General features: G+C 42.5%; 1 protein-coding gene and 1 pseudogene across 2 annotated transcripts in view; one reads left to right on the forward strand and one right to left on the reverse strand.

The window, feature by feature from the left end:
- EP300 (E1A binding protein p300) overlaps positions 1 to 24,437 on the reverse strand; it is a 91,197-nt gene that overhangs the window by 46,589 nt on the left and 20,171 nt on the right. For both annotated transcript variants that reach the window (XM_077948429.1, NM_001266486.1), the window contains 5 exon segments: positions 20,396 to 21,030; positions 10,134 to 10,310; positions 8,464 to 8,725; positions 5,874 to 5,987; positions 4,284 to 4,529 (listed from right to left, as the gene is read on the reverse strand). In XM_077948429.1, coding sequence (XP_077804555.1) covers positions 4,284 to 4,529; positions 5,874 to 5,987; positions 8,464 to 8,725; positions 10,134 to 10,310; positions 20,396 to 21,030 — 1,434 coding nt within the window.
- Positions 17,143 to 17,702, forward strand: LOC706367 (acyl-CoA-binding protein; annotated as a pseudogene).

The following is a 24,437-nucleotide window of genomic DNA, read 5'->3' on the forward strand; positions in this document are numbered from 1 at the left end:
CTTTCCAAGGTCTCCAGGTCTATTCTAGAGATTTTTGTTCACTAAGACAGTTATTACTACAAAGGTACTATTAACTGAAGAAATAAAAACAAAGGAAACTTGAGTGATCTTAAATCTAATTCTAAATAAGACACCAAGAAATGGGGGGAAAAATCCCCCAAAATTATCATTCAAATAATTCTGTATATATATAAAAGTACATAGGCGAGATAATATAATGAGAGGAAAAGAACTATAATAGGAACTATACATAGAAGTTTGAAAAATAAAATGGAACTACCCAATTACAACAATGAAATTCCAGGCCACGGGAAGACATCAACCTAAGGTCAACATCCTAAAACTTAAGCAAAAAGGTAAGATGCATTCTGCATAACACGGAATGGGAGATAAAAAAAAGTAATGCTGGGCATGGTGGCTCATGCCTGTAATCCCAGCACTTTGGGAGGCTGAGGCGGGCGGATCATGAGGTCAGCAGTTCAAGACCTCCTGGTGAAACTCTCTCTCTACTAAAAGAAAATACAAAAAGGTGGTCTCAGCCACTCTTGGAGGCTGAGGCAGGAGAATCGCTTGAACCCCGGAGGCAGAGGTTGCAGTGAGCTGAGATCGCGCCACTGCACTCCAGCCTGGGAGATAGAGTGAGATGCTATCTCAGAAAGAAAAAGAAAGAAAAAGAAACAAAGAAAAAAAAGAAAGAAACAATGCTAATTTCAAGATAGAAGATATAAAACAAGAGGGGAAAATATGCTAGTCTCCAAGTCCAACTTTCCATTACCCCTATACATGTATTTTCAATAAAGAAGAGGTAAACGGAAGCCTGAAAAGGCAAGATTGCTCCTCATCCCTTTTCCTAGTCCTGCTTAAAAACTCCTCACTCAATAATTATTTAACAAGTTAGCACTGATTGTCATGGAAGTAATGAAAAACACAAACTACTCTGGGAAGTTGAGGCTGGTGGATCACTTGAGCTCCAGAGTTCAAGACCAGACTGGACCACATGGCAAAACCCTGTCTACACAAAACATACAAAAATTAGCCAGGCGTGGTGGTGCATGTGTGTGGTCCCAGCTACTTGGGAGGCTGAGGTAGGAGGATCGCTTAAGCCCAGGAGGCAGAGGTTGCAGGCCAAGATCGCGTTACTGCATTCCAGCCTGGATGACAAAGCAAAACACACACACACACACACACACACACACACACACACACACCAATCTCAAACACACACACGTTTCTAGTTATCCGACCCAGTCTCAAACACACACACGCACAGGGAGACCAATCTCAAACACACAAATGTACGTTTCTACTTATCCAAAATTTATCTAAGAGAACTTATCTAAGTCCCTGATTAGATAAAAAGAAAAACATCCTCTTTGAAAATACTGCTTTCGGCCGGGCACGGTGGCTCAAGCCTGTAATCCCAGCACTTTGGGAGGCCGAGATGGGCGGATCACGAGGTCAGGAGATCGAGACCATCCTGGCTAACACGGTGAAACCCCGTCTCTACTAAAAAATACAAAAAACTAGCCGGGCGAGGTGGCGAGCGCCTGTAGTCCCAGCTGCTCGGGAGGCTGAGGTAGGAGAATGGCGTGAACCCGGGAGGCGGAGCTTGCGGAGCTGAGATCCGGCCACTGCAGCCTGGGCGACAGAGCAAGACTCCGTCTCAAAAAAAAAAAAAAAAAAAAGAAAATACTGCTTTCAAGACTGAAATCAGAAAAAAAAAAAAAAAAAAAAAAAGAATAAAATCAATGGACCAAGTAATAAACAATAACAATAGGGCAGGAATGAAGAATCTGAGGAGTATTAAAGTAGAATCAGTGTGGTACAATGAACATTATTAGCACAACTGTCTAAAGCAGTCATGCCAGTGACTGCAAAATCTGACTTACAAACTTGAATACAAGAAACTCCACGTCACTATCTATCTATCATTTTGGATCTTGAATTATTAAAAGTCAAAATAAAAATTGATGGGTCTAAAAATGTTTGCATTTCGCTCTCATAACTTGCAGTTTCCGACAAAACAGTTGTTAAACAGTTTATGAACACAGGTAGCATTAAAACTTCACTGCACACTGGCTCAATATGTGCTTAAAAGCAGATCACTGGTTTGAAAATACTATTATTACAGTAAAGAAAATATATAGCAAAGAAAAAGCGGAAAAAGAAAACACCCTGAAGATTAATTCAAAAACTAAAAATGGGAGCAACAGAACACAGCAGTGGAAAATAGGAAGAAAGTAAAAAATAGCAGTATGGGTTTGGCATCCCAAATACAAAAATCCAAAACTTTCTGAATGCCAACATGATATTCAAGGAAAATGCTCAATGGAGCATTCTGATTTTTGGATTTGGGATTCTCAACTCAACCAGCAAATATAAACATTCCAAACTCCGAAAAAAATCTGAAGTACTCTGTTTTCAAGCATTTCAGAAAACGGATACTCAATCTGTACTAAAAAACAATCTTAGAGGGCCAGGCATGGTGGTTCATGCCTGTAATCACAGCACTTTGAGAAGCCAAGGCGGGCAGATCACCTGAGGTCAGGAGTTCAAGACCAGCCTGGCCAACATGGAAAACCTTGTCTCTATCTAAAAACGAAAAAATAAAAAAATTAGCCGCGTGTGGTAGAGGGCACCTGTAATCCCAGCTATTTGGAAGGCTGAGGCAGGAAGAATTGCTTGAACCCAGGAGGTGGAAGCTGCAGTGAGCCAAGGTCCGTGCCACTGCACTCCAGCCTGGGTGGCACAGCGAGACTCTGTCTCCGGGGGAGGGAAATAATCTTAGGCCAGGCGCGGTGGCTCATGCCTGTAATCCCAGCACTTTGGGAGGCCAAGGCAGGAGGATTGCTTGAGCCCAGAATTTTAAGACCAGCCTGGACAAGACGACCCCGTCTCTACAATGCTGGATGTCTAACTACTCAAACAAAATAGCTTAGATATTTGAATTGCTTGACAGTAGAGGAATAGACACAGAAAAAAGCTGTTTGATTTTATCATATGCAATTAGAGAAACATACATATTCCAAAATTAAGATACTAGAACAATTCTCCCAATTTTATCGTATGCAATCAGAGAAACATATATATCCCCAAATTAGGATACTGGAATACTACTCCCTCTTCCCTCTCAGTCATACAACAGGAAGTGAGGCAAACAAGTCACAAAAAAAGTATTTGAAAAGGCACACTATTCCTCCTGCCAGACATGAGGAAATCATTACCAACTACACTCACTTCTATATGTTTCAACCCAAAATGCCTCAGGTCAAAACACAACAATTTCTGTTGTATAGTTTAAAACAGCAGAATAATTGCAGATCTTAATGTCCATCTGTAAGAGATTGTTGAGCCGGGCGCAGTGGCTCACGCCTGTAATCCCAGCACTTTCGGAGGCCCAGGCGGGCAGATCACGAGGTCAAGAGATTGAGACCATCCTGGCCAACATGGTGAAAACGCTATCTCTACTAAAAATACAAAAATTAGCTGGGTGTGGTGGCGTGCGCCTGTACTCCCAGCTACTCAGGAGGCTGAGGCAGAAGAACCACTTGAACCCAGAGGCAGAGGTTACAGTGAGCGGAGATCGTGCCACTGCATTCCAGTCCACCTCAAAAAAAAAAAAAAAAAAAAAAAAGCATGACATACTATACAACCATTTAAAATGATACGTGGAGTACTGACTATGAAAGATGTCTACACAGTTTTGTTTTTTTTTTTTTGAGACGGAGTCTTGCTCTATCACCCAGGCTGGAGTGCAACGGCTCAATCTCAGCTCACTAAAACCTCTGCCTCCCAAGTTCAAGCCATTCTCCTGTCTCAGCCTCCCATATAGCTAGGATTACAGGCACGCACCACCACACCCTGTTAATTTTTGTATTTTTAGTAGAGACAGGGTTTCACAGTGTTGGTCAGGCTGGTCTCAAACTCCTGACCTTGTGATCCACCTACCTTAGCCTCCCAATGTGCTGGGATTACAGGCATGAGCCACTGTGCCCAGACCGTCTAAACGATATTAATCAGAGTTTGTTGTGGAATAACATATGGGATCTCATTTCTGCAAATCTAAACTCACATAATGCAAAAAAGGATCAAGGAAGATACAAACCAGTGGCAGTTACCTCTTGCAGATGAACTGTAAGGGCCCTTTTACACTGTAATCTTTAACAAATTATTTCAAAAATTAATCTTGTAGCAGAAAAAACAAAAAGGAGCTAACGACCCTGCATTTATAGCTGTCATTTACTGACACAACCAATACTTTTACTAGGATGACACAAACTTACTCATGTTGCTCATGGGTCGCATGCCTTGGGGAGACTGCCCAGGCTGCTGATTCTGCTGGTTCTTTGCTTGCACCTGGGGTTGTGTCGGCATCTGATTTACTTGATAGGGTAGTCCGAGAGCTGCATAGGCTCTTTCTATAGAGCTGGGATCAATCTGACTAACAGTGCTTAGGTTGGGGGTAGACTGTTGACCCACCCCTAGAGAGCTAGGATTTCCAAGTCCAACAGGTGCTCCAGTCAAAATTGCTAGAGAAGACAAAAGATATAGTATTACAACATTAACGCTGGTGAGAAAAAAAGACTAACATGTCTAATAAAAAAAACACACACACACACAAAATTATTGTTACGTGACTATGAAACATCTGAGTATGTGGATCGTCTTCCATTATTTCCTTGAAGAAATTTCTAGATGCAGAACTGATTCGTAAAGGGGGACCACTGGCATAAAAGACTTTTGATTCTGATGCCCAACAGCCTTCCCAAAGGGCTTTATTAAAGTTCCTATCAAATGCTTTAGAGCCATTCAACTGCCAACACCCAGCAGCATCATTTCTGCCAACACGACAGGAGAGAAATGGTACCTTATTTCTCTTCTTAATAGTGAATTATATTGGGAGTTCCCTTCTCTCCTCCCGCCTCTGGTGAATTGTCTATTTTCTATTCCCAATTCTTGTTATAAAATTTAATTCCATTTTCAAATGCTGTACAATACTTCCCAAATTTGTCCTTTAACCCTAAAAGATTAAATTTTTGTTGCTACACAGATGTGGTAGTTATGCTTTTAAAATGTTAGTCATCTTTTCTCTTAAAAAAAAAAGTTCTCCTCTATCCCAATATTATAAAAATAATCTCAATTTTTTTCTTTTTAAAATAATTTCCAAGTACTGGAACGTTTAGATCACAAGTATAAAAGAGTAACTTGCCCAATGAGAAAGCAACAGTCTTTAAATTTTCATACGTTCAAAGCAGAACATAAATTTACCTATTGCTGCTTGTAAAAAGAATGAATATTGAGAGTTACTGGATCTTATTTTAGATGTTAAGCAGTGTTTAGTTCTTTCTTTTCTTTTTAGACAGGGTATCACTGTGTCACCCAGGCTGGACTGATGTGGTACAATCATAGCTCACTGCAGCCTCCAACTCCTGGATTCAAGCAATCCTCTCATCTCAGCCAGGCACACACCACACACAGTTACTTTTTAAAGTTTTTGGAAGATACAAGGTCTCGCTAAGTTGCCTGGCCTCAAGGAATCCTCTTGCCTTGGCCTCCAAAATTGTTGGGATGACAGGCGTGAGCCACTGCACTGTTTTTTTTTGTTTTTTTTTTTAAATAGAAGCAGGTTCTCACTCCATCACTCAGGCTGAAGTGCAGCAGCATGACCATAGCTCACCGTAGCCTCAAATTCCCTAAGCAGTTCAATTCTATGCACTAATATGAGGGAAGCAGAAAAATTAAAAGGGAAAAAAACATTTATTCAACATAGTACAATACCACAGGTCCCTCACGTAATCAAGTAGTACTATAAATGGCACTGGTGAGACTTTAAAAACTTTTCATATAAACTTTCAAAAGATTTCATCACTTACGCTGTTGATTTCTCTTATCACCAGCATTTTTGAGGGGCAGACACACAGGACAGTCATGTCTTGTACAATTCTTCCAGTGTGAAATGATTTGTCGAGAAGATGCACAGTGTGCCACTAAAGAGAAGAAAAATTTTTTTTTTTTTGTTTTTAAGAGCAGGTTATGTTTTTACATTAATAATAGCTAACTTGTTGACCACTTAATAAGTAATATAAATGCATTCACTTATTTCATCTTCTCAACAGTCCTGTAAGGTAGCTCCTATTAATACTCAGAATTTACAGTCAAGAAAGGCAAAAAGAATGGGTAAGCAATTTGCACAAAATCAGAGAGTACTCAAAGTGAGATTCAACCTCAAGCAGTCTCGCTCTAGAGTCCTCATTTTTCATCATACTATACAACCTACTTTATTCTAAGCAAATGTACTCTAAATCAATGGTACGACACACATGAACACTTTTTAATGATTCCACACAAATTGTATTAGATGGGGTAAAAATGATTCTAGCAAATTGTATTAAACTGAACACTTGCTTACATGACAGCAAACCCTCAATAACATTTAAAGTATGCTATGCTGGGGCAAATAAAAATCAAAGTCTATGAGGATCACCACATGGGAAAACCTTTGAAATTTCTTCTCTTCCCATATCCTTAGATACATGCTCACAAAAATGATACCGTGTTTTGGCTGGGCGCAGTGGCTCACGCCTGTAATCCCAGCACTTTGGGAGGCCGAGAAAGGCGGATCGCGAGGTCAGGAGATCGATACCATCCTAGCTAACACAGAGAAACCCTGTCTCTACCAAAAATACAAAAAAAAATTAGCCAGGTGTCATCGCGGGTGCCTGTAGTCCCAGCTACTCAGGAGGCTGAGGTAGGAGAATGGTGTGAACCCAGGAGGCGGAGCTTGCAGTGAGCCGAGATTGTGCCACTGTACTACAGCCTAGGCGACAGGGCGAGACTCCATCTCTCAAAAAAAAAAAAAAAAAAAAAAAAAAAGATACTGGGCCGGGCGCGGTGGCTCAAGCCTGTAATCCCAGCACTTTGGGAGGCCGAGACGGGCGGATCACGAGGTCGGGAGATCGAGACCATCCTGGCTAACACAGTGAAACCCCGTCTCTACTAAAAAGTACAAAAAACTAGCCGGGCGAGGTGGCGGGCGCCTGTAGTCCCAGCTACTCGGGAGGCTGAGGCAGGAGAATGGCGTGAACCTGGGAGGCGGAGCTTGCAGTGAGCTGAGATCCGGCCACTGCACTCCAGCCTGGGCGACAGAGTGAGACTCCGTCTCAAAAAAAAAAAAAAAAAAAAAAAAAGATACTGTGTTTTTATCATTTCCTAAAATAATGTCACTACCAGTAAAGGAGTCTCAAAATTGATTTTGTTTATGGCAGCTTTATCCATAATTGCCACAGAATGGACGCAGCCAAGACGACTTCTACTGAGTGAGTTAACCGGGATGATGCATTTAGTCAATGGAATTTTTAAAATGCTTTGAGGTATAAATATTTTTTAAGTTGCACATACTGGCCAGGTGCAGTGGCTCATGCCTGTAATCCCAGCACTTTGGGAGGCCAAGGCGAGCAGACCACGAGGTCAGGAGATCGAGACCATCCTAGCCAACACGGTGAAACCGTGTCTCTACTAAAAATACAAAAAATTAGCCGGGCGTGGTGGCAGGTGACTATAGTCCCAGCTACCCGGGAGGCTGAGGCAGGAGAATGATGTGAACCCGGGAGGTGGAGTCTGCAGTGAGCCGAGATGGCACCACCATACTCCAGCCTGGGCAACAGGGCAAGACTCTGTCTCAAAATAAATAAATAAATAAATAAATAAAATTTAAAAATTGCACATATTTATGCACACTTTGTTTTTTTGAAATAGGGTTTGGCTTTATCGTCCAGGCTGGAGTGCAGTGGTATGATGTCGAATCACAGCAACCCCTGCCTCTTGCGCTCAAGCCATCCTCCCACCTCAGTCTCCGAAGTAGCTGGGACTACAGACACACACCCAGACACCTGGCTGATGTTCTTTAGTATTTTTTGTAGAGACAAAGTTTCACCATATTGCCCAGGCTGGTCTTGAACTCCTGACCTCAAGTGATCTGCCCACCTCAGTCTCCCAAAGTGCTGGGATGACAGTCATGAGCCACCGTGCCCAGCCTTTTCTTTAAAGACATGGTCTCACATTGTCACCCAGGCTGGAGTACGGTGGTGCAATCATAGCACCCTGCAGCCTTGACTTCCTGGGCTCAAGCAATCCTCCTTTCTCAGTCTTCTTAGTCCCTTAGCTAGGACTACAGGGGCATCATGCCTGGAGAGGTCTTTCTATGTTGTCCAGGCTGATCTCAAACTTTTGGCCTCAAGCAATCCTCCCCACTTGGCCTACCAAAGTACTGGAATTAGAAGTGTGAGCCAACACACCTGTTCTAATGTATACATTTTGGTGACTTTGTACATACATAGACACCATCACTACCATTAAGGTACTAAACATATCCATCACCACAGAATAGACTTGATCACATTTTCCTTCTTCTCCCTGACTGTAAAAATTAATTGCTAAGTACAGTAACCCTGTGAATCCACTTACCTTGGCAAGACTTGCCTGACTGGCAGTGTGTCATGTGGTTTAGGACATTCTTCATTGTGCGACAGTGGGGAAGGTTGCACTGCCTCACTTCCCCATTGGCCTGCTCCCGGCGCTGGCACTTGTGAGCATGCAAAAGGAGAACAAGTTGCTGCTGGATGAGCTTGCGCTTCTCTGGATCAGCTGTATGTGCTCCAGAACCCATCCCTTGGGCAACTGGAGTCACCAGGCCTGGCTGCTGGACCTGCGGGGCTGGTTGTTGACCCTGAGAGATATAACAATATATTTAATGGTAGGAGTCATAGAGATGTGCATATTTTCAATTAAAACCTTTATGGTTAGTCTACTATAAGCCAGACTCCATTTTTCGACATAGCGAATTCATAAACCAAGGCTCCTACCTTTAAGAAGCTCGATTTAGTAGGAAAAAAATGACATTACGAAGTGATGTAAGTATGTATAATACACAGAGAGTAAAAGCAGAGAAAAGGCCATGGTAAACTCCAGTGGGAGAGGGAAGGGTGAGTAGGTGTCTGTAGTTAAAAGCACACCCAAATTAGGTTTTAAAGAGCAATGAACTCCTCAGGAGACTCGGCAAAGGGGTCTTTCAGATTGGTGAAAAACTAGTTTCTCTAAACTCTGGGAGAAATTTAGTTTTTTAAATTAAAAAGTGAATATTTCAGGCCGGGCATGGTGTCTCACGCCTGTAACCCTAGCACTTTGGGAGGCTGAGGAGGGTGGACCACCTGAGGTCGGGAGTTCAAGATCAGCCTGACCAACATGGAGAAACCCTGTCTCTACTAAAAATACAAAGTTAGCCGGGCATGACAACACATGCCTGTAACCCCAGCTACTCAGAAGGCTGAGGCAGGAGAATTGCTTGAACCCAAGAGGTGGAGGATGCAGTGAGCCGAGATCACACCACTGCACTCCAGCCTGGGCAACAAGAGTGAAACTCCGTCTCAAAAAAAAAAAAAAAAAAAAAAAGGGAACATTTCTCAGAATAGAGATGACATGTTTCATTCATCTGTATAGCTCTAGTACTTGGCAGAGTATCTGAAATATAGGCAGTCCATAAACATAATGACACAAAGGACAAAACTAAAACATCTGAAAGATCATTTTTTCAGACAATTTTTTCCAAAGTTGAATGCAGACACATTTACAATTAGTAATTTGAGTGTTGTTCAGAAACAACACTAGAAGTTTCTGAAAACTTTATGTAACAAAAATCACTGTTTAAAACAATACATTACTTTTAAGAGGGAATTTACTTTTGTGTAGTAGAATCAAATAATATCGATAAATATGGTCACTGAGAGTTCGAATCCTTTGCCAGAGAGTCCTTCCCCCAAAAGAGAAAGGTTCCACTTTCGCATCCTATGGAAATACAAGACCAAGCTGCTGAATGGCAGGCCCCTAAAACTTCAACGTAGCAGTCCACTTACTCCTGTTTGGATCAACACGCTCACTGATCAATAACCACAAGGAACAAAAAACCACAAGAAATGGAAAGGAAGCACAAGCCTCCTCACAGGGATGATGATTACATATCAATTTAGGATCCTAGTGGGTACAAACCCCGGTTTATATAATAGAAGGGTGAAAGTTTAACACAATTGTTTTGTCAAAATGCCAGTTTGAAAACAAGTCTGTAATGGATTAGTACTCACCATGTTGGGCATTCCTCCACCAGGAACTGTCTTTTTGTCCATAGCAAATGGAGATAAGTTATTTGATAGTACAGTCTTTGTCTGAATCTGGAGACCAAGGCCACTGGCTCCAATCTGCTGTCCAGGATTCTGAGTGTATGGTGAACTGTAAGGATTGGGGTTGTTCATCATTCCCATCTAAGAGTAAGAAACAAAAGAAAACAAAATGAGGAATAAAATTTAAGACACTATTACTCCTTTTCTGGTTTTACTTCCTAGTTCACAAACAGTTTCAAAGGAAATTCTCAGCTTCTATTAGAAAACACACTACAGGCCGGGCGCGGTGGCTCAAGCCTGTAATCCCAGCACTTTGGGAGGCCGAGGCGGGCGGATCACGAGGTCAGGAGATCGAGACCATCCTGGCTAACACGGTGAAACCCCGTCTCTACTAAAAATACAAAAAGAAATTAGCCGGGCGTGGTGGCGGGCGCCTGTAGTCCCAGCTACTCCGGAGGCTGAGGCAGGAGAATGGCGTGAACCCGGGAGGCGGAGCTTGCAGTGAGCCGAGATCGCGCCACTGCACTCCAGTCTGGGCGACAGAGCGAGACTCCGTCTCAAAAAAAAAAAAAAAAAAAGAAAACACACTACAGCCTGGGCAACGTGGCAAAACCCCAGAACTACTAAAAAAATACAAAAATCAGCTGGGCCTGGTGGCGCATGCCCATAGTCCCAGCTAATTGGAAGGCTAAAGTGGGAGATCAGTTAAGCCTGGGAGGTAGAGGTTGTAGGGAACTATGATCGCAATGGACCTAGTGGCGGGCCTGGCGACTCACACCTGTAATCCCACCATTTTGGGAGACCAAGGCAGGAGGGTTTCTTGAGGCGAGGAGTTTGCTAACAGCCTGGGGAACATGGTGAAACCCCATCTGTACCAAAATACAAAAAAACAAAGACAAACAAACACACAAAAAAACCAGTCCGGCACGGCGGCTCACGCCTGTAATCCCAACACTTTGGGAGGCTGAGGCAAGTGGATCATGAGGTCAGATCAAGACCATCCTGGCTAACATGGTGAAACCCCGTCTCTACTAAAAATACACAAAATTAGCCGGGCGTGGTGGCGGGCACCTGTAGTCCCAGCTACTTGGGAGGCTGAGGCAGGAGAATGGAGTGAACCCGGGAGGTGGAGCTTGCAGCGAGCCGAGATTGTGCCACTGCACTCCAGCCTGGGCGACAGAGTGCAACTCCATCTCAAAAAAAAAAAAAAAAAAAAAAAGAAAAGAAAAGAAAAAAAAAAAAAGAAAAGCTGGATGTGGTGGCATGTGCCTGTGGTCCCAGCTACTCAGGAGGCTGAGGCAGGAGGATCACCTAAGCCTGGGAGGTCAAGGCTGCAAAAGTGATCAGGCCACCGCACTCCAGCCTAGGCAACAGAGTGAGACGCTGTCTCCAAAACAGAAACAAACAAACAAAAAAACCCACCATACAAAATATGCTAATGACAATACATTTTCAAGATTAAGATCAAAATTCAGATTTAGGGGCCTTGGGTATGGTAAATTTACAGCGCTATTTTCGTAAATATTTGAAATAAAGATGTTTTAGAAATACTTTTAATCATCTTCATTTAATTCTATCTGCTAAACAAGGTTTGCCATTCATTTCCATTAAGTCATACATGATGCTATTTGGCAAATTCAACTTAATAAGCCATCTAACCCCTTTGTCATGCTCAAGCATTTGAATGTTTTCTTATTTTCTTTTCTTTTTTTTTTTTTTTGACTATTAAAAAATAGAGACAGGGTCTTGCCATGTTGCCCAGGCTGGTCTCAATCTCCTAGGGTCTAGCAATCCTTCTACCTCAGCTTTCCAAAGTGCTGGGATTATAGGTGTGAGCCACCACGCTCGGCCTCATTTGAATAATTCCTGTATTTTGTTTATATAGAAAGTAGAAAACAGAGGGTTTAGGAATATGTCTTTTTTGTATAGGGACACTGATAACAGTGGTTTTTTTAAACTTCTGATTCTGACTCCTTTACATAGAGCATGTGAAAGTCCAGACTCCACACCATTCCTTACTGTTTTAAACCTAGCTGTTCTATTAAGTCACCTGCTTGGCCCTTCAGGTCATTTGATTTTGCAACCCTGATGTACTTTTCTGTTTTTCAGATGAAGTCTCGCTCTGTCGCCCAGGCTGGAGTGCAGTGGGGCAAATCTTGGCTCACTTCAACCTCTGCCTCCTGGGTTCAAGTGGTTCTCCTGCCTCAGCCTGAGTAGCTGGGACTACAGGTGTGCGCCACCATGCTCAGCTAATTTTTTTACTTTCAGTCAGTACGGGGTTTCACCATGTTGGCCAGGCTGGCCTCGAACTCCTGACCTCAAGTGATCTGCCCACCTCGGCCTTCCAAAGTGCTAGGATTACAGGCGTCAGCCACTGTGTCAGCTCCCTATGTACTTTAAAAAGTAGTTTCTTTTCTATATTTAAGTTCACCTGGAGCCAATATACTATAATAATAATTGAAAAACAGCATTGATTATTCAAAGGTCAAACGTTTTACTGATAATTAAAATTATAAAAATGCATTTTCATTAATCTTTCAAATTAATTATTTTAAATAATTCAAAACGGGGTCAACTTTATATCCCAAACATAAGGTTTGAAGCCACCCGCCTCTTCTGTCAAATTACACAGAGGATCCCAACTATAAGTCAACATCACTACTAGAAACATTGAGTAGCCTGGCACAGGGGCTCACGCCTGTAATCCCAGTACTTTGGGAGGCCGAGGCGGGCGGATCACGAGGTCAGGAGATCGAGACCATGGTGAAACCCCGTCTCTACTAAAAATACAAAAAAACTTAGCCAGCCGCGGTGGTGGGCGTCTGTAGTCCCAGCTACTTGGGAAGCTGAGGCAGGAGAATGGCGTGAACCCGGGAGGCGGAGCTTGCAGTGAGCGGAGATCATGCCATGGCACTCCAGCCTGAGCGGCAGAGCAAGACTCCAACTCAAAAAAACAGAACAAAACAAAACAAAAAAAACATTCAGCAAGCACTCAGAATAACTCAAGATGCTATAGCTACTGCTCAAGCAAAGGATTCATACCAGACTTCTCTGTCTGCCAAGACCAGTCAAAGGGTCCTTCAATTCTACCTGTAAAAGCACACATGCACACTAAAATCCTTCCCATGTATTCCTACCTACTGTGACTGTCTCAACTCAAACCTATCCCAGTGCTTGTACAGACTGTGGACAACAGGTTTGCCTGTCCTCTTTCACCTGCCTCTATAAAAGAAAAAAATCAATCCCACAGTACGTATACCAAAGTCTTTATGAAGTCTGACTACCTACCTATGGTATCTTATATATTTCCCATACTGATTTTTTAAAATCTGAAAGTATCATGCTCCTTGAGCCTCCAGCATTTGCCTCAAGCTTTTCCTTTTCCCTACAACTGAACAGTAGCACACTTCCTTTCCTATTTGACTCCTTAATGCTAACCTGGAAATAAACACCAAGTTCACAGAGAGGCATTTTCTGTTGGTTAGATAGTACAACCTAACTAAGAAACACCTGCAGATTCTACTCATCCTTATAATTTCAAATGTTACTACCTCTGTGAAGCACCTGTTTTAGACAGGTACAGAGCTCTTGATAAAATCTTTTTCTTTTAAATTTTCTATAAAAAGACAGGGTCTCACTCTATTTGTATGGTACCACCATACAAATAGCTACCTCAACTAAAAAGACAGAGGGTGAAGAAGCCATACACAGTTCTAGGTAGCTACAAGAAATGGGTCCTGCAGACAACTGTTCTTTTTTGGAAAAAAGAAAAGTAGAGATGGGGTCTCATTATGTTGCCTGGGCACATCTAACTTCTGGCTTCAAGAGATCCTCCCACCTCAGCCTCTGTTGCCTAGGCTGGAGTGCAGTCACATTATCATAGCTCACTGTAATTCTCAACCTCTGGGCTCAAGCAATTCTCCCATCTCAGCCTCCCATGTAGGTGGGACTACAAAGCTGCACCACCATGCCCAGCTAATTTTCACTTTTATTTTTGTAGAGATGTTGTCCAGGAGTTGACTGAACGCCTAGCCTCAAGCAATCCTTCTGCCTAAGTGCTGGGATTCCAGTTATCTCCCACCATGCCTGGCCTAAAATTTATTCTTTAAATCATATGCAGTATCTATACTCTGCAAATGTATATAAATATGACATCTTTATTGGTTTGGCAGTTTGCCTCTATTTTAAAAAAGACAAAAAACATTTTTTTTTTTTTTTTTGAGACGGAGTCTCGCTCAGTCTCCCAGGCTGGAGTGCAGTGGCACGATTTTGGCTCACTGCAAGCTCCACCTCCCGGGTTCACGCCATTCTCCTGCCTCAGCCTCCCAAGTAGTTGGGACTACAGGCGCCCGCCACCACGCCCGGCTAATTTTTTTATTTTTAGTAGAGACGGGGTTTCACCATGTTAGCCAGGATGGTCTCGATCTCCTGACCTCGTGATCCGCCCGTCTCGGCCTCCCAAAGTGCTGGGATTACAGGCGTGAGCCACCACGCCCGGCCGACAAAAAATTTTTAATCTTCTTTATGCTATTACCAAAAAAATGAAAAAAAAAAAAAAAAGTTAAACATTTTCATTTTCCAGATGAAATTCAGAGACTAAGGTAAGTAATTTACAAGAATGATTTACAAGTACTTTACAAGTGGCAGTTTGATGGAAGCATAAAAGAATGAGGTGGCCTGAAATGAGAAGCATTCAGAGAAAATAATTTCTTGGCCAAGCGCAGGGGCTCACGCCTGTAATACCAGCACTTTGAGAGGCAGAGGTGGGTGGATCACCTGAGGTCAGGAGTTTGAGACCAGCCTGGCCAACATGGTGAAACCCTGTTTCTACTAATACAAAAATTATCTGGGCCTGGTGGCACACACCTGTAATCCCAGCTACTCGGGAGACTGAGGCAGAAGAATCACTTAAACCTCGGAGGCAGAGGATGCAGTGAGCCAAGATTGCGCCATTGCACTCCAGCCTGGGTGACAAGAGTGAAACTCTGTCGAAGAGCAGAGGTGGAGGGGAGGGGAGGGGAGGGGAGGGGAGGGGAGGGGAGGGGACCTTCTTGCCAAAAAGACTGCAGAGGCAACAGAATGCAGAAACAGGTTTAAATCAAGTCCAGGCTACTTTTGGTAGTTACAAATCTGGCTGCAAGTGCTGCTGCTGCCTATGTTTTTCTTTTTTAAAGTACTAGTATTTATCTAATGTGGCTCCAATAATATGCATACCTATACATGGGGGAGTTGTTTCACCTGTTTCTTATTAGCATGAAAATTCATGATAGACATAACATCAAAGTCATTCTATCACAGAACCCGCAAGACAGACAATAAATTATGCCCTCAAGAGTCCTATTATCTGAATCAACAAAATGCTGGAATTTCTAAGCTGCCTTGTTGTCTCTTGTTAATAAATGTAATGTCTTTATCCAAATATTTCCCCAATTTGGTCCTTCATGATTGCATGCCTTGCCTGCCTAGACCAACTGAATTTCAACCAGTTCCTGACACTGCTTGTTCCCTTAATCATGATGCATTACCTGGAAACTCCAAGCTCCTCTATGGGCAGACTATGGGTTCAAATACACAGACTACACTGATTGCTGAGATCAGCTGGCAGTAATTTCTTCCTGACACTTTTGGTCACTGTGACCAAAAAAGATTCTCTAGTTTTTGTTTTTCCATCTCCCACAGAGATCTGTTGAAGAGTTAGAAAATAAAATAACAACCAACCTCCAGATCATTGCCCCTTCTATCTCCTGAGCCCCACTTCTTTACTCCCCACACTAAATGTAATAAGGAATATTTTGTACTTAATTTCTGCTACACTATAGTTTTTTGATCTTGTTTCTTTCTCCATAGCTAATATGCTCCAGATGGCCAATGACCTACCACCATACAAATAGCTACCTCAACTAAAAAGACAGAGGGTGAAGAAGCCACACACTGTTCTAGGCAGCTACAAGAAATGGGTCCTGCAGACAACTGTTCTTTTTTGGAAAAAAGAAAAGTAGAGATGGGGTCTCATTATGTTGCCTGGGCACATCTAACTTCTGGCTTCAAGAGATCCTCCCACTTCAGCCTCCCAAAGTGGTAGGAATACAGATGTGAGCCACTGAGCCATGCCTATTTTTTCTTCTTGAAAAAAAATGTGGCCAGGCTCAGTGGCTCCTGTCTGTAATCTGAGCACTTTGGAAGACCAAGGTAGGTGGATTGCTTGATGCCAGGAGGCTGAGAACAGCCAGGACAACATAGTGAGACCCTGTCTCAACAAAAATAAAAATAACTGGCAGGGCATGGCAGTCCCTGTAATACCAGCTACTTAGGTGGCTGAGGTAGGAGGATCGCTTAAGCCTGGGAGACCAAGGCTGCAAGTGAGCTGTGATGGTGCCACTGCACTCCAGCCTGGGTGACAGAAAGAGATCCTGTCTCGAAAACAAAAGTAACTTAAAAACATTTTGGCTTTGATTAGTTTATGCTGAATCTAAAGATTGGGGTAAAAGGCAATATGATCCAAGTTTCTTCCCATAAATCACCATGGGTCAGACTTTTGGAAGACAGCTGTAGTAGTAACATCACCACCTGCCTGCACATCCTGAACCACAGATTCCTCCATGAAAAGAACTGTGTGCAAAAGCTGATGTCATTTGCCAACAGGCTTACAGTCATCCAATCTCACTGAAAACTTCCTCATACCTTAAGTCCTAATTCTTAAATATCATGAGTCTTAGGAGTTTTAGAAGAAACGTAATGAGTATAATTCACTCTACAAGATAATTTTAGGACTTGGTACAGTGGAAGGGCAACTGCTGGTGTGGGTGTGCCATAACACCAGGATAATTTTTTTTTTGGGAGAGATGGAGGTCTCACCAGCTGGGGCTGGTCTGGAATGATTCTAGGTGTGAACTGCTGTACCCAGCCTTAAGTGGTTATCTTATCCTAAACCTACATAACTTAAATTTTTTTTTAAAATTTATTAAACAGGAGCGATCGTTTCCTGGTCCTCGCCTCCTCCGCGGTCTCCCTGGAGTTCTTGCAAGGCGGCCAGGATGTCTCAGGCTGAGTTTGAGAAAGCTGCAGAGGAGGTTAAGCACCTTAAGACCAAGCCAGCTGATGATGAGATGCTGTTCATCTATGGCCGCTACAAACAAGCAACCGTGGGTGACGTAAATACAGAACGGCCCAGGATGTTGGACTTCACGGGCAAGGCCAAGTGGGATGCCTGGAATGAGCTGAAAGGGACTACCAAGGAAGATGCCATGAAAGCTTACATCAACAAAGTAGAAGAGCTAAAGAAAAAAATACGGGATATGAGTGACTGGATTTGGTTACTAGGCCATGTGTTTCTCCTAAACTGAGACAATGCCTTGTTTTTTCTAATACCGCGGATGGTGGGAATTCCGGAAAATAACCAGTTAGCCCAGCTACTCAAGGCTGCCCACCATACAGCTCTAACAGATTAGAGGCTAAAACGATCACTGACCTTCCCTGAGTAGTTTTTATCTGAGATCAATTAAAAGTGTATTTGTTACTTAAAAAAAAAAAAAAGGCCGGGCGCGGTGGCTCAAGCCTGTAATCCCAGCACTTTGGGAGGCAGAGATGGGCGGATCACGAGGTCAGGAGGTCGAGACCACCCTGGCTGACACGGTGAAACCCCGTCTCTACTAAAAAATACAAAAAACTAGCCGGGCGAGGTGGCGGGCGCCTGTAGTCCCAGCTACTCGGGAGGCTGAGGCAGGAGAATGGCATGAACCCGGGAGGCGGAGCTTGCAGTGAGCTGAGATCCGGCCACTGCACTCCAGCCTGGGCGGCAGAGCGAGACTCCGTCTCAAAAAAAAAAAAAAAAAAAAAAAAAAATTTATTAAACATTTAAATCTCCCTCATTTGTCAAACACTGATATAAGTACTTTACAAAATATCAATATAGGCAGGCTCACTTTAAAATAAGGAAATAGGTCCGGGAGCGGTGGCTCATGCCTATAGTCCCAGCAGCACTTTGGGAGGCCGAGATGGGCAGATCACTTGAGGTCAGGAGTTCACAATGAGCCTGGGCAACGTGGTGAAACCCTTTCTCTACTAAAAATACAAAAATTAGCCAGGCATGGGTGGCACATGCCTGTGGTCCCAGCTACTTGGAAGCCGAGGCAGGAGAACTGCCTGAACCCAGGAGGCAGAGGTTGCAGTGATACAAGATCACACCACTGCACTCCAGCACTGGCAACAGCAAGACTCTAATAAACATAAAATAAGGAAATAAAATATCATTTAACAGAAGTTTAAAATTTGAATTCCTCCTTCATATCAAAACACAAGCTCCACAAGGACAGGAATTTTTGTTTTGTTCACTTTTATATAAACCCATTTTCTGAAAGAAATTTAGATTACAACCGTAATAGTGCCACACCCCCAAGTAGTTGTCAATGAGCCTTTCCTTACTTTATTTTTCTCCATAGCACTTACCTGGCATACTCTAAAATTCGTATCTTATGTGCACAGTAGAAAGTAGGTTACATGAAGTAAATTCATTCACTACTTTAACCCTTAAGTATTTTGTCCACCAGGGAGGGTTTATTTTAAGTCTGGCATCCCTCCTCTCCATAGCAGAATTGGTGGCAAGGACTTTATCTCTTCATAGCTATGTTCCTAGATTCCAGAAAAGGTACTTAATAATTTACCTTATTGTTTCTTTTCTCACTCCAAATATTCTAAGTAAGCTACACGGACACGGCAATCTAAAAGTGTCAGAGGCTGGGTGCAGTGGCTCACACCTGTAATCCTGGTACTTTGGGAGGCTGAGACAAGAGGATCACTTGAGCCCAGAAGGAGTTTGAGATTAGCCTGAGCAACGTAGTGAGACCCCACCCCATCTCTTATTTAAAAAAAAAAAAAAAAAAAAAAAAATCAGCCAGGCGTGGTGGTGCATGCCTTTAGTTCCAGCTACTCGGGAGGCTGAGGAGAGAAGATTGTTTGAGCCTGGCAGGTTGAGGCTGCAGTAAGCCATGATTAAGCCAGTGCACTCCAGCCTGGGCAGCACAACAAGACTCTGTCTCAAAAACAAACAAACAAAAAAATAAGTGGCAGGGGGTGAGGGGCAGAAAGTGAGAATCTACAAAGCAGGAATGCTAAAACAGAATCCTAACTTGTCAATATTCTTGTAGCAAAAAAAAACATTTAAGGCTTCTGAATTCCTACATGTCATCTCAGTTTCCCCCAACACAAGTTTTTCCATCTGTCTTCAATTCACATTTGCAGTCTCTGTCACCATCAAGGTTCTTTTTTTTTTTCCCCCTTAAATAGAAGATGGGGGTCAATGCTACCTGGTTGGTCTCTAACTCCTAGGTGCAAGAGATCCTCCTGCCTTGGCCTCCCAAAGTGCTGGGATTATAGGCATGAGCCACTGCACCCAATATTCTCAGGAACACAGAAGTCCTGATATCTGCTCAAATTATTCCTGTTACAGAGAAAACTTGCTCCTGACTCCTTGTGAAAATCGTACCTATCTCCAACTTAATCTTCCAAGTGAAGCCATCATGCCAGGCACCGGCAACCATAGTGTGATCCCATTTTAAGAAAAACGAATAAAATATGTAAAGAAAAATATGGAGAAATAAGCACTGAAGTATGTGTGATTATGTCTTATTTATGTATACAGGGTACACATTTAAAGAGTTTAAAGTATTTTAAATAATATACTTAGCATTCTCTAAGCTAACAGAAGTCTTTGGCCAAGTTCTGGTTCACTGAAACATCTACACTGTTGAGGTGTCATATAAACAAATGCACCTTAACTTCCATCAACCAATAAAGAAAAATGCCAGTTAATACATTTCTTAGAATAAATGTCTCTCTTGAAAACCAAGGAGAGTCAAAGCAATAGGAACAAATGGAGTCTCCATCTGAAGATAGTGTAATGCCATCCATCTCCAAACTGTAATTTTATAAGGAGGCTACAAGGCTAAACTGGACTTGGAAATGAGATAAAAACATTCCAATACTTGTGCCAGAGAGAACCAGCATTAGCCAGCAATCATTTGGAAGTATGAAGTTATAGAATACCAGTTGTAAAATAAATGTTTTACTTAAATTTAATACAGGCACTTCTTAAAACTTATGACAGCCCACAGTAAATTCCTGTCGTGTAGTATGTGGAAACTGCTATACAATGTAAGGCAAACCCTCCATCCATCATGGCAATACTCACATGTGTGCCAATTGTGCACACAAACCATAACTGTACTTACCTTAAGAGGCTGGGGGCCTCTCAATCCTGTTTGTCCTCCCATCTGGGGAGAGCCCTGCTGAAGAGGCTCAGTCAGTAAGTTGCCAGCACTTCCCATGCCTGGGTTTGGGTACTGCATATTCTGTCGCCCTCGGCCTGCTCCAATTGAACCGTTCATGACTTGATTAGGCATTATCCCTTGTCCATTGCCTGCAGCCAACATTCCAGGATTCATGCCAGCATTCATCCCTGTGTTCATTCCCATGGCAGACTGATTTACTGGACTGTTCATCATACCTGTTGACTGCGTGGGACCCTGATTTGGTCCACTAGTGCCCATCCCCATGTTGGGAGAAGTCAAGCCTGCCTGTGTCATTGGGCTTTTCACCATGCTATTTATCAAACCTAATCCAGGACTGTTTTGTTGGGCCTGGCTGGCCATGACTTGACCTGGGCCACCAACTCCCATATTGAGGTTAGGGGAACTACCAGATCGCAGCAATTCTGATAGCTGTTTATGTTTAGAAGCTGCATCTTGTACTATGCCAAGACTTGTCTGAAGCTGATTAATATCACCACCATTGGTTAGTCCCAATTCTGTAGAGTTGATTAATTCATCTGGTAAGTCGTGCTCCAAGTCAAACAGAGAGCCAAAATCTAAAAGCAAAGGGAAAACATAAAGGTCAAAGTATGACAAAACCAAAATTTAAAAACTGCCCTATATTTTGTTCTTAATAAGCATTAAGTATCATTTCCAAACCTCACTCCACGTTTTTCTATTTGTTTGAGACAGGGTCTTGCTCTGTTGCCCAGGCTGGAGCGCAGTGGTGCAATTTTGGCTCACTGTAACCTCCATCCACAGGTTCAAGTGATTCTACCATCTCAGCCTCCCAAGTAGCTGCAACCACAGGTGCACACCACCACACCTGGCTAAATTTTGTATTTTTAATAGAGGTGGGGCTTGACATGTTGACCTGGCTGGTCTTGAACTCCTGAGCTGAAGCTATCTGTCCGCGTCGGCCTTCCAAAGTGCTGGGATACAGGCGTGAGCCACCACACGCAGCCCTATATATTATTTGTATCGTAGTTTTTTAGGTCATACCAAAACAATTGTATAGATTTTTTAAATTGAGGGGATATTTGGTTACCTCAACAGACTTAAAACACTTAAGAACTGTACCTAAAATAAGACCAAGGAATAAAGGGATTGAAAGTATAACACCCCCCCATCAATGATAGACTGGATAAAGAAAATGTGGCACATATACACCATGGAATACTACGCAGCCATAAAAAAGGATGAGTTAATGTCCTTTGCAGGGACAAGGATGAAGCTGGAAATCATCATTCTCAGCAAAATAACATAGGAAAAGAAAACCAAACACCGCATGTTCTCACTCGTAAGTAGGAGAGCGAACACATGGACACAGTGAGGTGAACATCACACACCAGGGCCTGTCGGGGAGTGGGGGGCTAGGGAGGATAGCATTAGGACAAATACCTAATGTAGATGACAGATTGATGGGTGTAGCAAATCACCATGGCACGTATATACCTATGTAACGAACCTGCATGTTCTGACATATATCCCAAAGCTTAAAGTATAAATTAAAAAAAAAACCCTAGCATTCTAAATAATGTTATAGAATCAGCATAATAATTGAAATAAAGTTTTATTTTTAGTTAAAAAAAAAAAAACACAACACCCATTATTACATGGGTTGCCAGCTAAAGGTTTGTATCCACCGTCATGGAAAAAAGAAATGCAATTAAGCTGTATTAATATTCCCAAGTTCCTTAGAAGAACAGTTAAAATAACTTATCTATACACAAACTAAACTCAGGATGGGAAAAAAAAAATTTTAAATATTGTAATACATAAAGACAGACAACTGATACAAAAGACCCGTCATTTGTGGAACATTCAGTGTGTGCTCCAGTTAAGCAGAGGGCTATCCACCATTTTTACCAAGTTCCTATATAGTACCTGTCTCAAAGTAGGCACTCAACAGGCTGGGTTTTTGACCTGTAGCCTACAGAATAGCTTTCCTTAACCAAAATCTAGCCAGAATAGGGTACAAAACCATGCCTCTGGCTCCTTCACCATCCAAACCACCCCTATCAAGAACAGTGCTAGACTAGCCCTGGTGGTTCACATCTGTAATCTCAGTACTTTGGGAGGCCAAGGCAGGAGGAATTCTTCAGCCCAGGCCAACACAGCAAGACCCTGTCTCTAGAAATAATAAAGTTAGCTGGGTGGGGTGGCACTACGCTATAGTCCTAGCTATTCAGGAGGCTAAGGTGGGAGCATTACTGGAGTCCAGGAATTTGAGGTTGTAGTGAGCTCTAACTGCACAACTGCACTCCAGCCTGGGTGACAGAGCAAGACCCTGTCTCAATAAAGAACAAACAAACAAAACAGGGTGCTAAGTATAGATTAATGCAGAGTTTCTTAACCTTGGCACTATTAACATTTTGAGCTGTGTGATAATTCTTCGTTGTGGGTGGAGGGGGATTGTCGTGCGCCCTCGAGTATCATCAGGAGACTCCTGGTCTTTCTACTTACGCCAGTAGCACCCATATCCCAATTGTGACAATCAAAACTGTCTCCAGACATCACCAAACGTCCCCTGGGGGAACAAAATTACTCAATATTGACCTACTGACAGTATTAACCTATTATAGAAATTATTTGAGTTTTCTTCCCTTTTAATTCTCTATAGTAGTTTTCACATTAAAGAGGCATTACTGGGAGCTGGGCACAGTGGTACACACCTATAGTCCCAGCTACTCAGGAGGCTGAGGCAAGAGGATAGCTTGAGCCCAGGAATTCACATCAAGTCTGGGCAACACTGTGAGACCCTGTCTACTAACAACAACAAAAACTCTACAGCTATTAGCCTCTTAAAAAACAGTCCATCCCTTGAAGACAAAATATTTTCTTAATGGTCTACTGGATCCAATCAATCTTGGTTCCTAAGTATGACTCTTTCTGTATGTGCCCTTCCTATTCTTGTTTTTTTTTTTCTTTCCTTCCCAGTCCTGCTCCTTCTATATCTTACAGCATTTTATCATGTCAATGAAATTATCTCCGGGTTTGCCTCCTCTCCTCCCCCTGCCATCCCTTGTGACCACCCCTCACTCCACTCATGCGCTCTTTGGGAAGGACATGTTTTACCACTTATACACCAACTCCTTGCCTACAGCGTAACATAGTAAGCACATGATCATATACGAACTAAACCAAATTGTATCCCAAGATCTCAGGGCATGATTTAGAGTCCCGAGTTTTACAGAATTACTCTTTCCTTTTAAAATATCATATGGGCTCCTCCATCAAAAATGTGTCACAAGGCTGAGTACTTTGGCTCACACCTGTAATCCCAGCACTTTGTGAAGCTGAGGAGGGCAGATGGCTCGAACTCAGGAGACCAGCCTGGGCAACATGGCGAAAACCAAACTGTACAAAAAAATACAAAACTTAGCCAGGCCTGGTGGCCTGTGCCTGTCCCAGCTACTACAGAGGCTGAAGGAGGAGGATCACGGCAGCTTAGGTGACTCTAGCCTGGGTGACAGAGGGAGATCCTATCTCAAACAACAACCACCACCACCACCACCACCACCACCACAACCAATCACCACCACCACCCAAATGTGTAACAAAACTGACTTAAACTCACTATTCAAAAATGACTGCTTAATATACTGATATAGTTCTTTATTTCCTTATATTTATGTGATTTACAAAACTGAGATCATACTTTACTTGCAATTTTTACTTTTCCCTTGGAGTATCCAAGAAAATATTTTATCATTAGCATAGTGAACATAGAGGGCAAAAAAAATCTTCACTTTAGAAATTTTAAAAGCAGGCAGTGGTAAGTTACAGCAGAAATCACAAAGGAAATTGAGTAATAAAAAATATATTTCAAAACCTAAAGGCCTATGTTAGAAAATAAAGTTAAAAATTAATGAATTCTCCAGTGAGTCTCCTGAGGTTGCTTAAAAATAGTGAATTAAGTATACAAATTATATGAGAAAAATAGTATTTATAGGAAGAAGAC

Source organism: Macaca mulatta, chromosome 10 (genome assembly GCF_049350105.2).
Source record: "Macaca mulatta isolate MMU2019108-1 chromosome 10, T2T-MMU8v2.0, whole genome shotgun sequence".
Taxonomy (NCBI): domain Eukaryota; kingdom Metazoa; phylum Chordata; class Mammalia; order Primates; family Cercopithecidae; genus Macaca; species Macaca mulatta.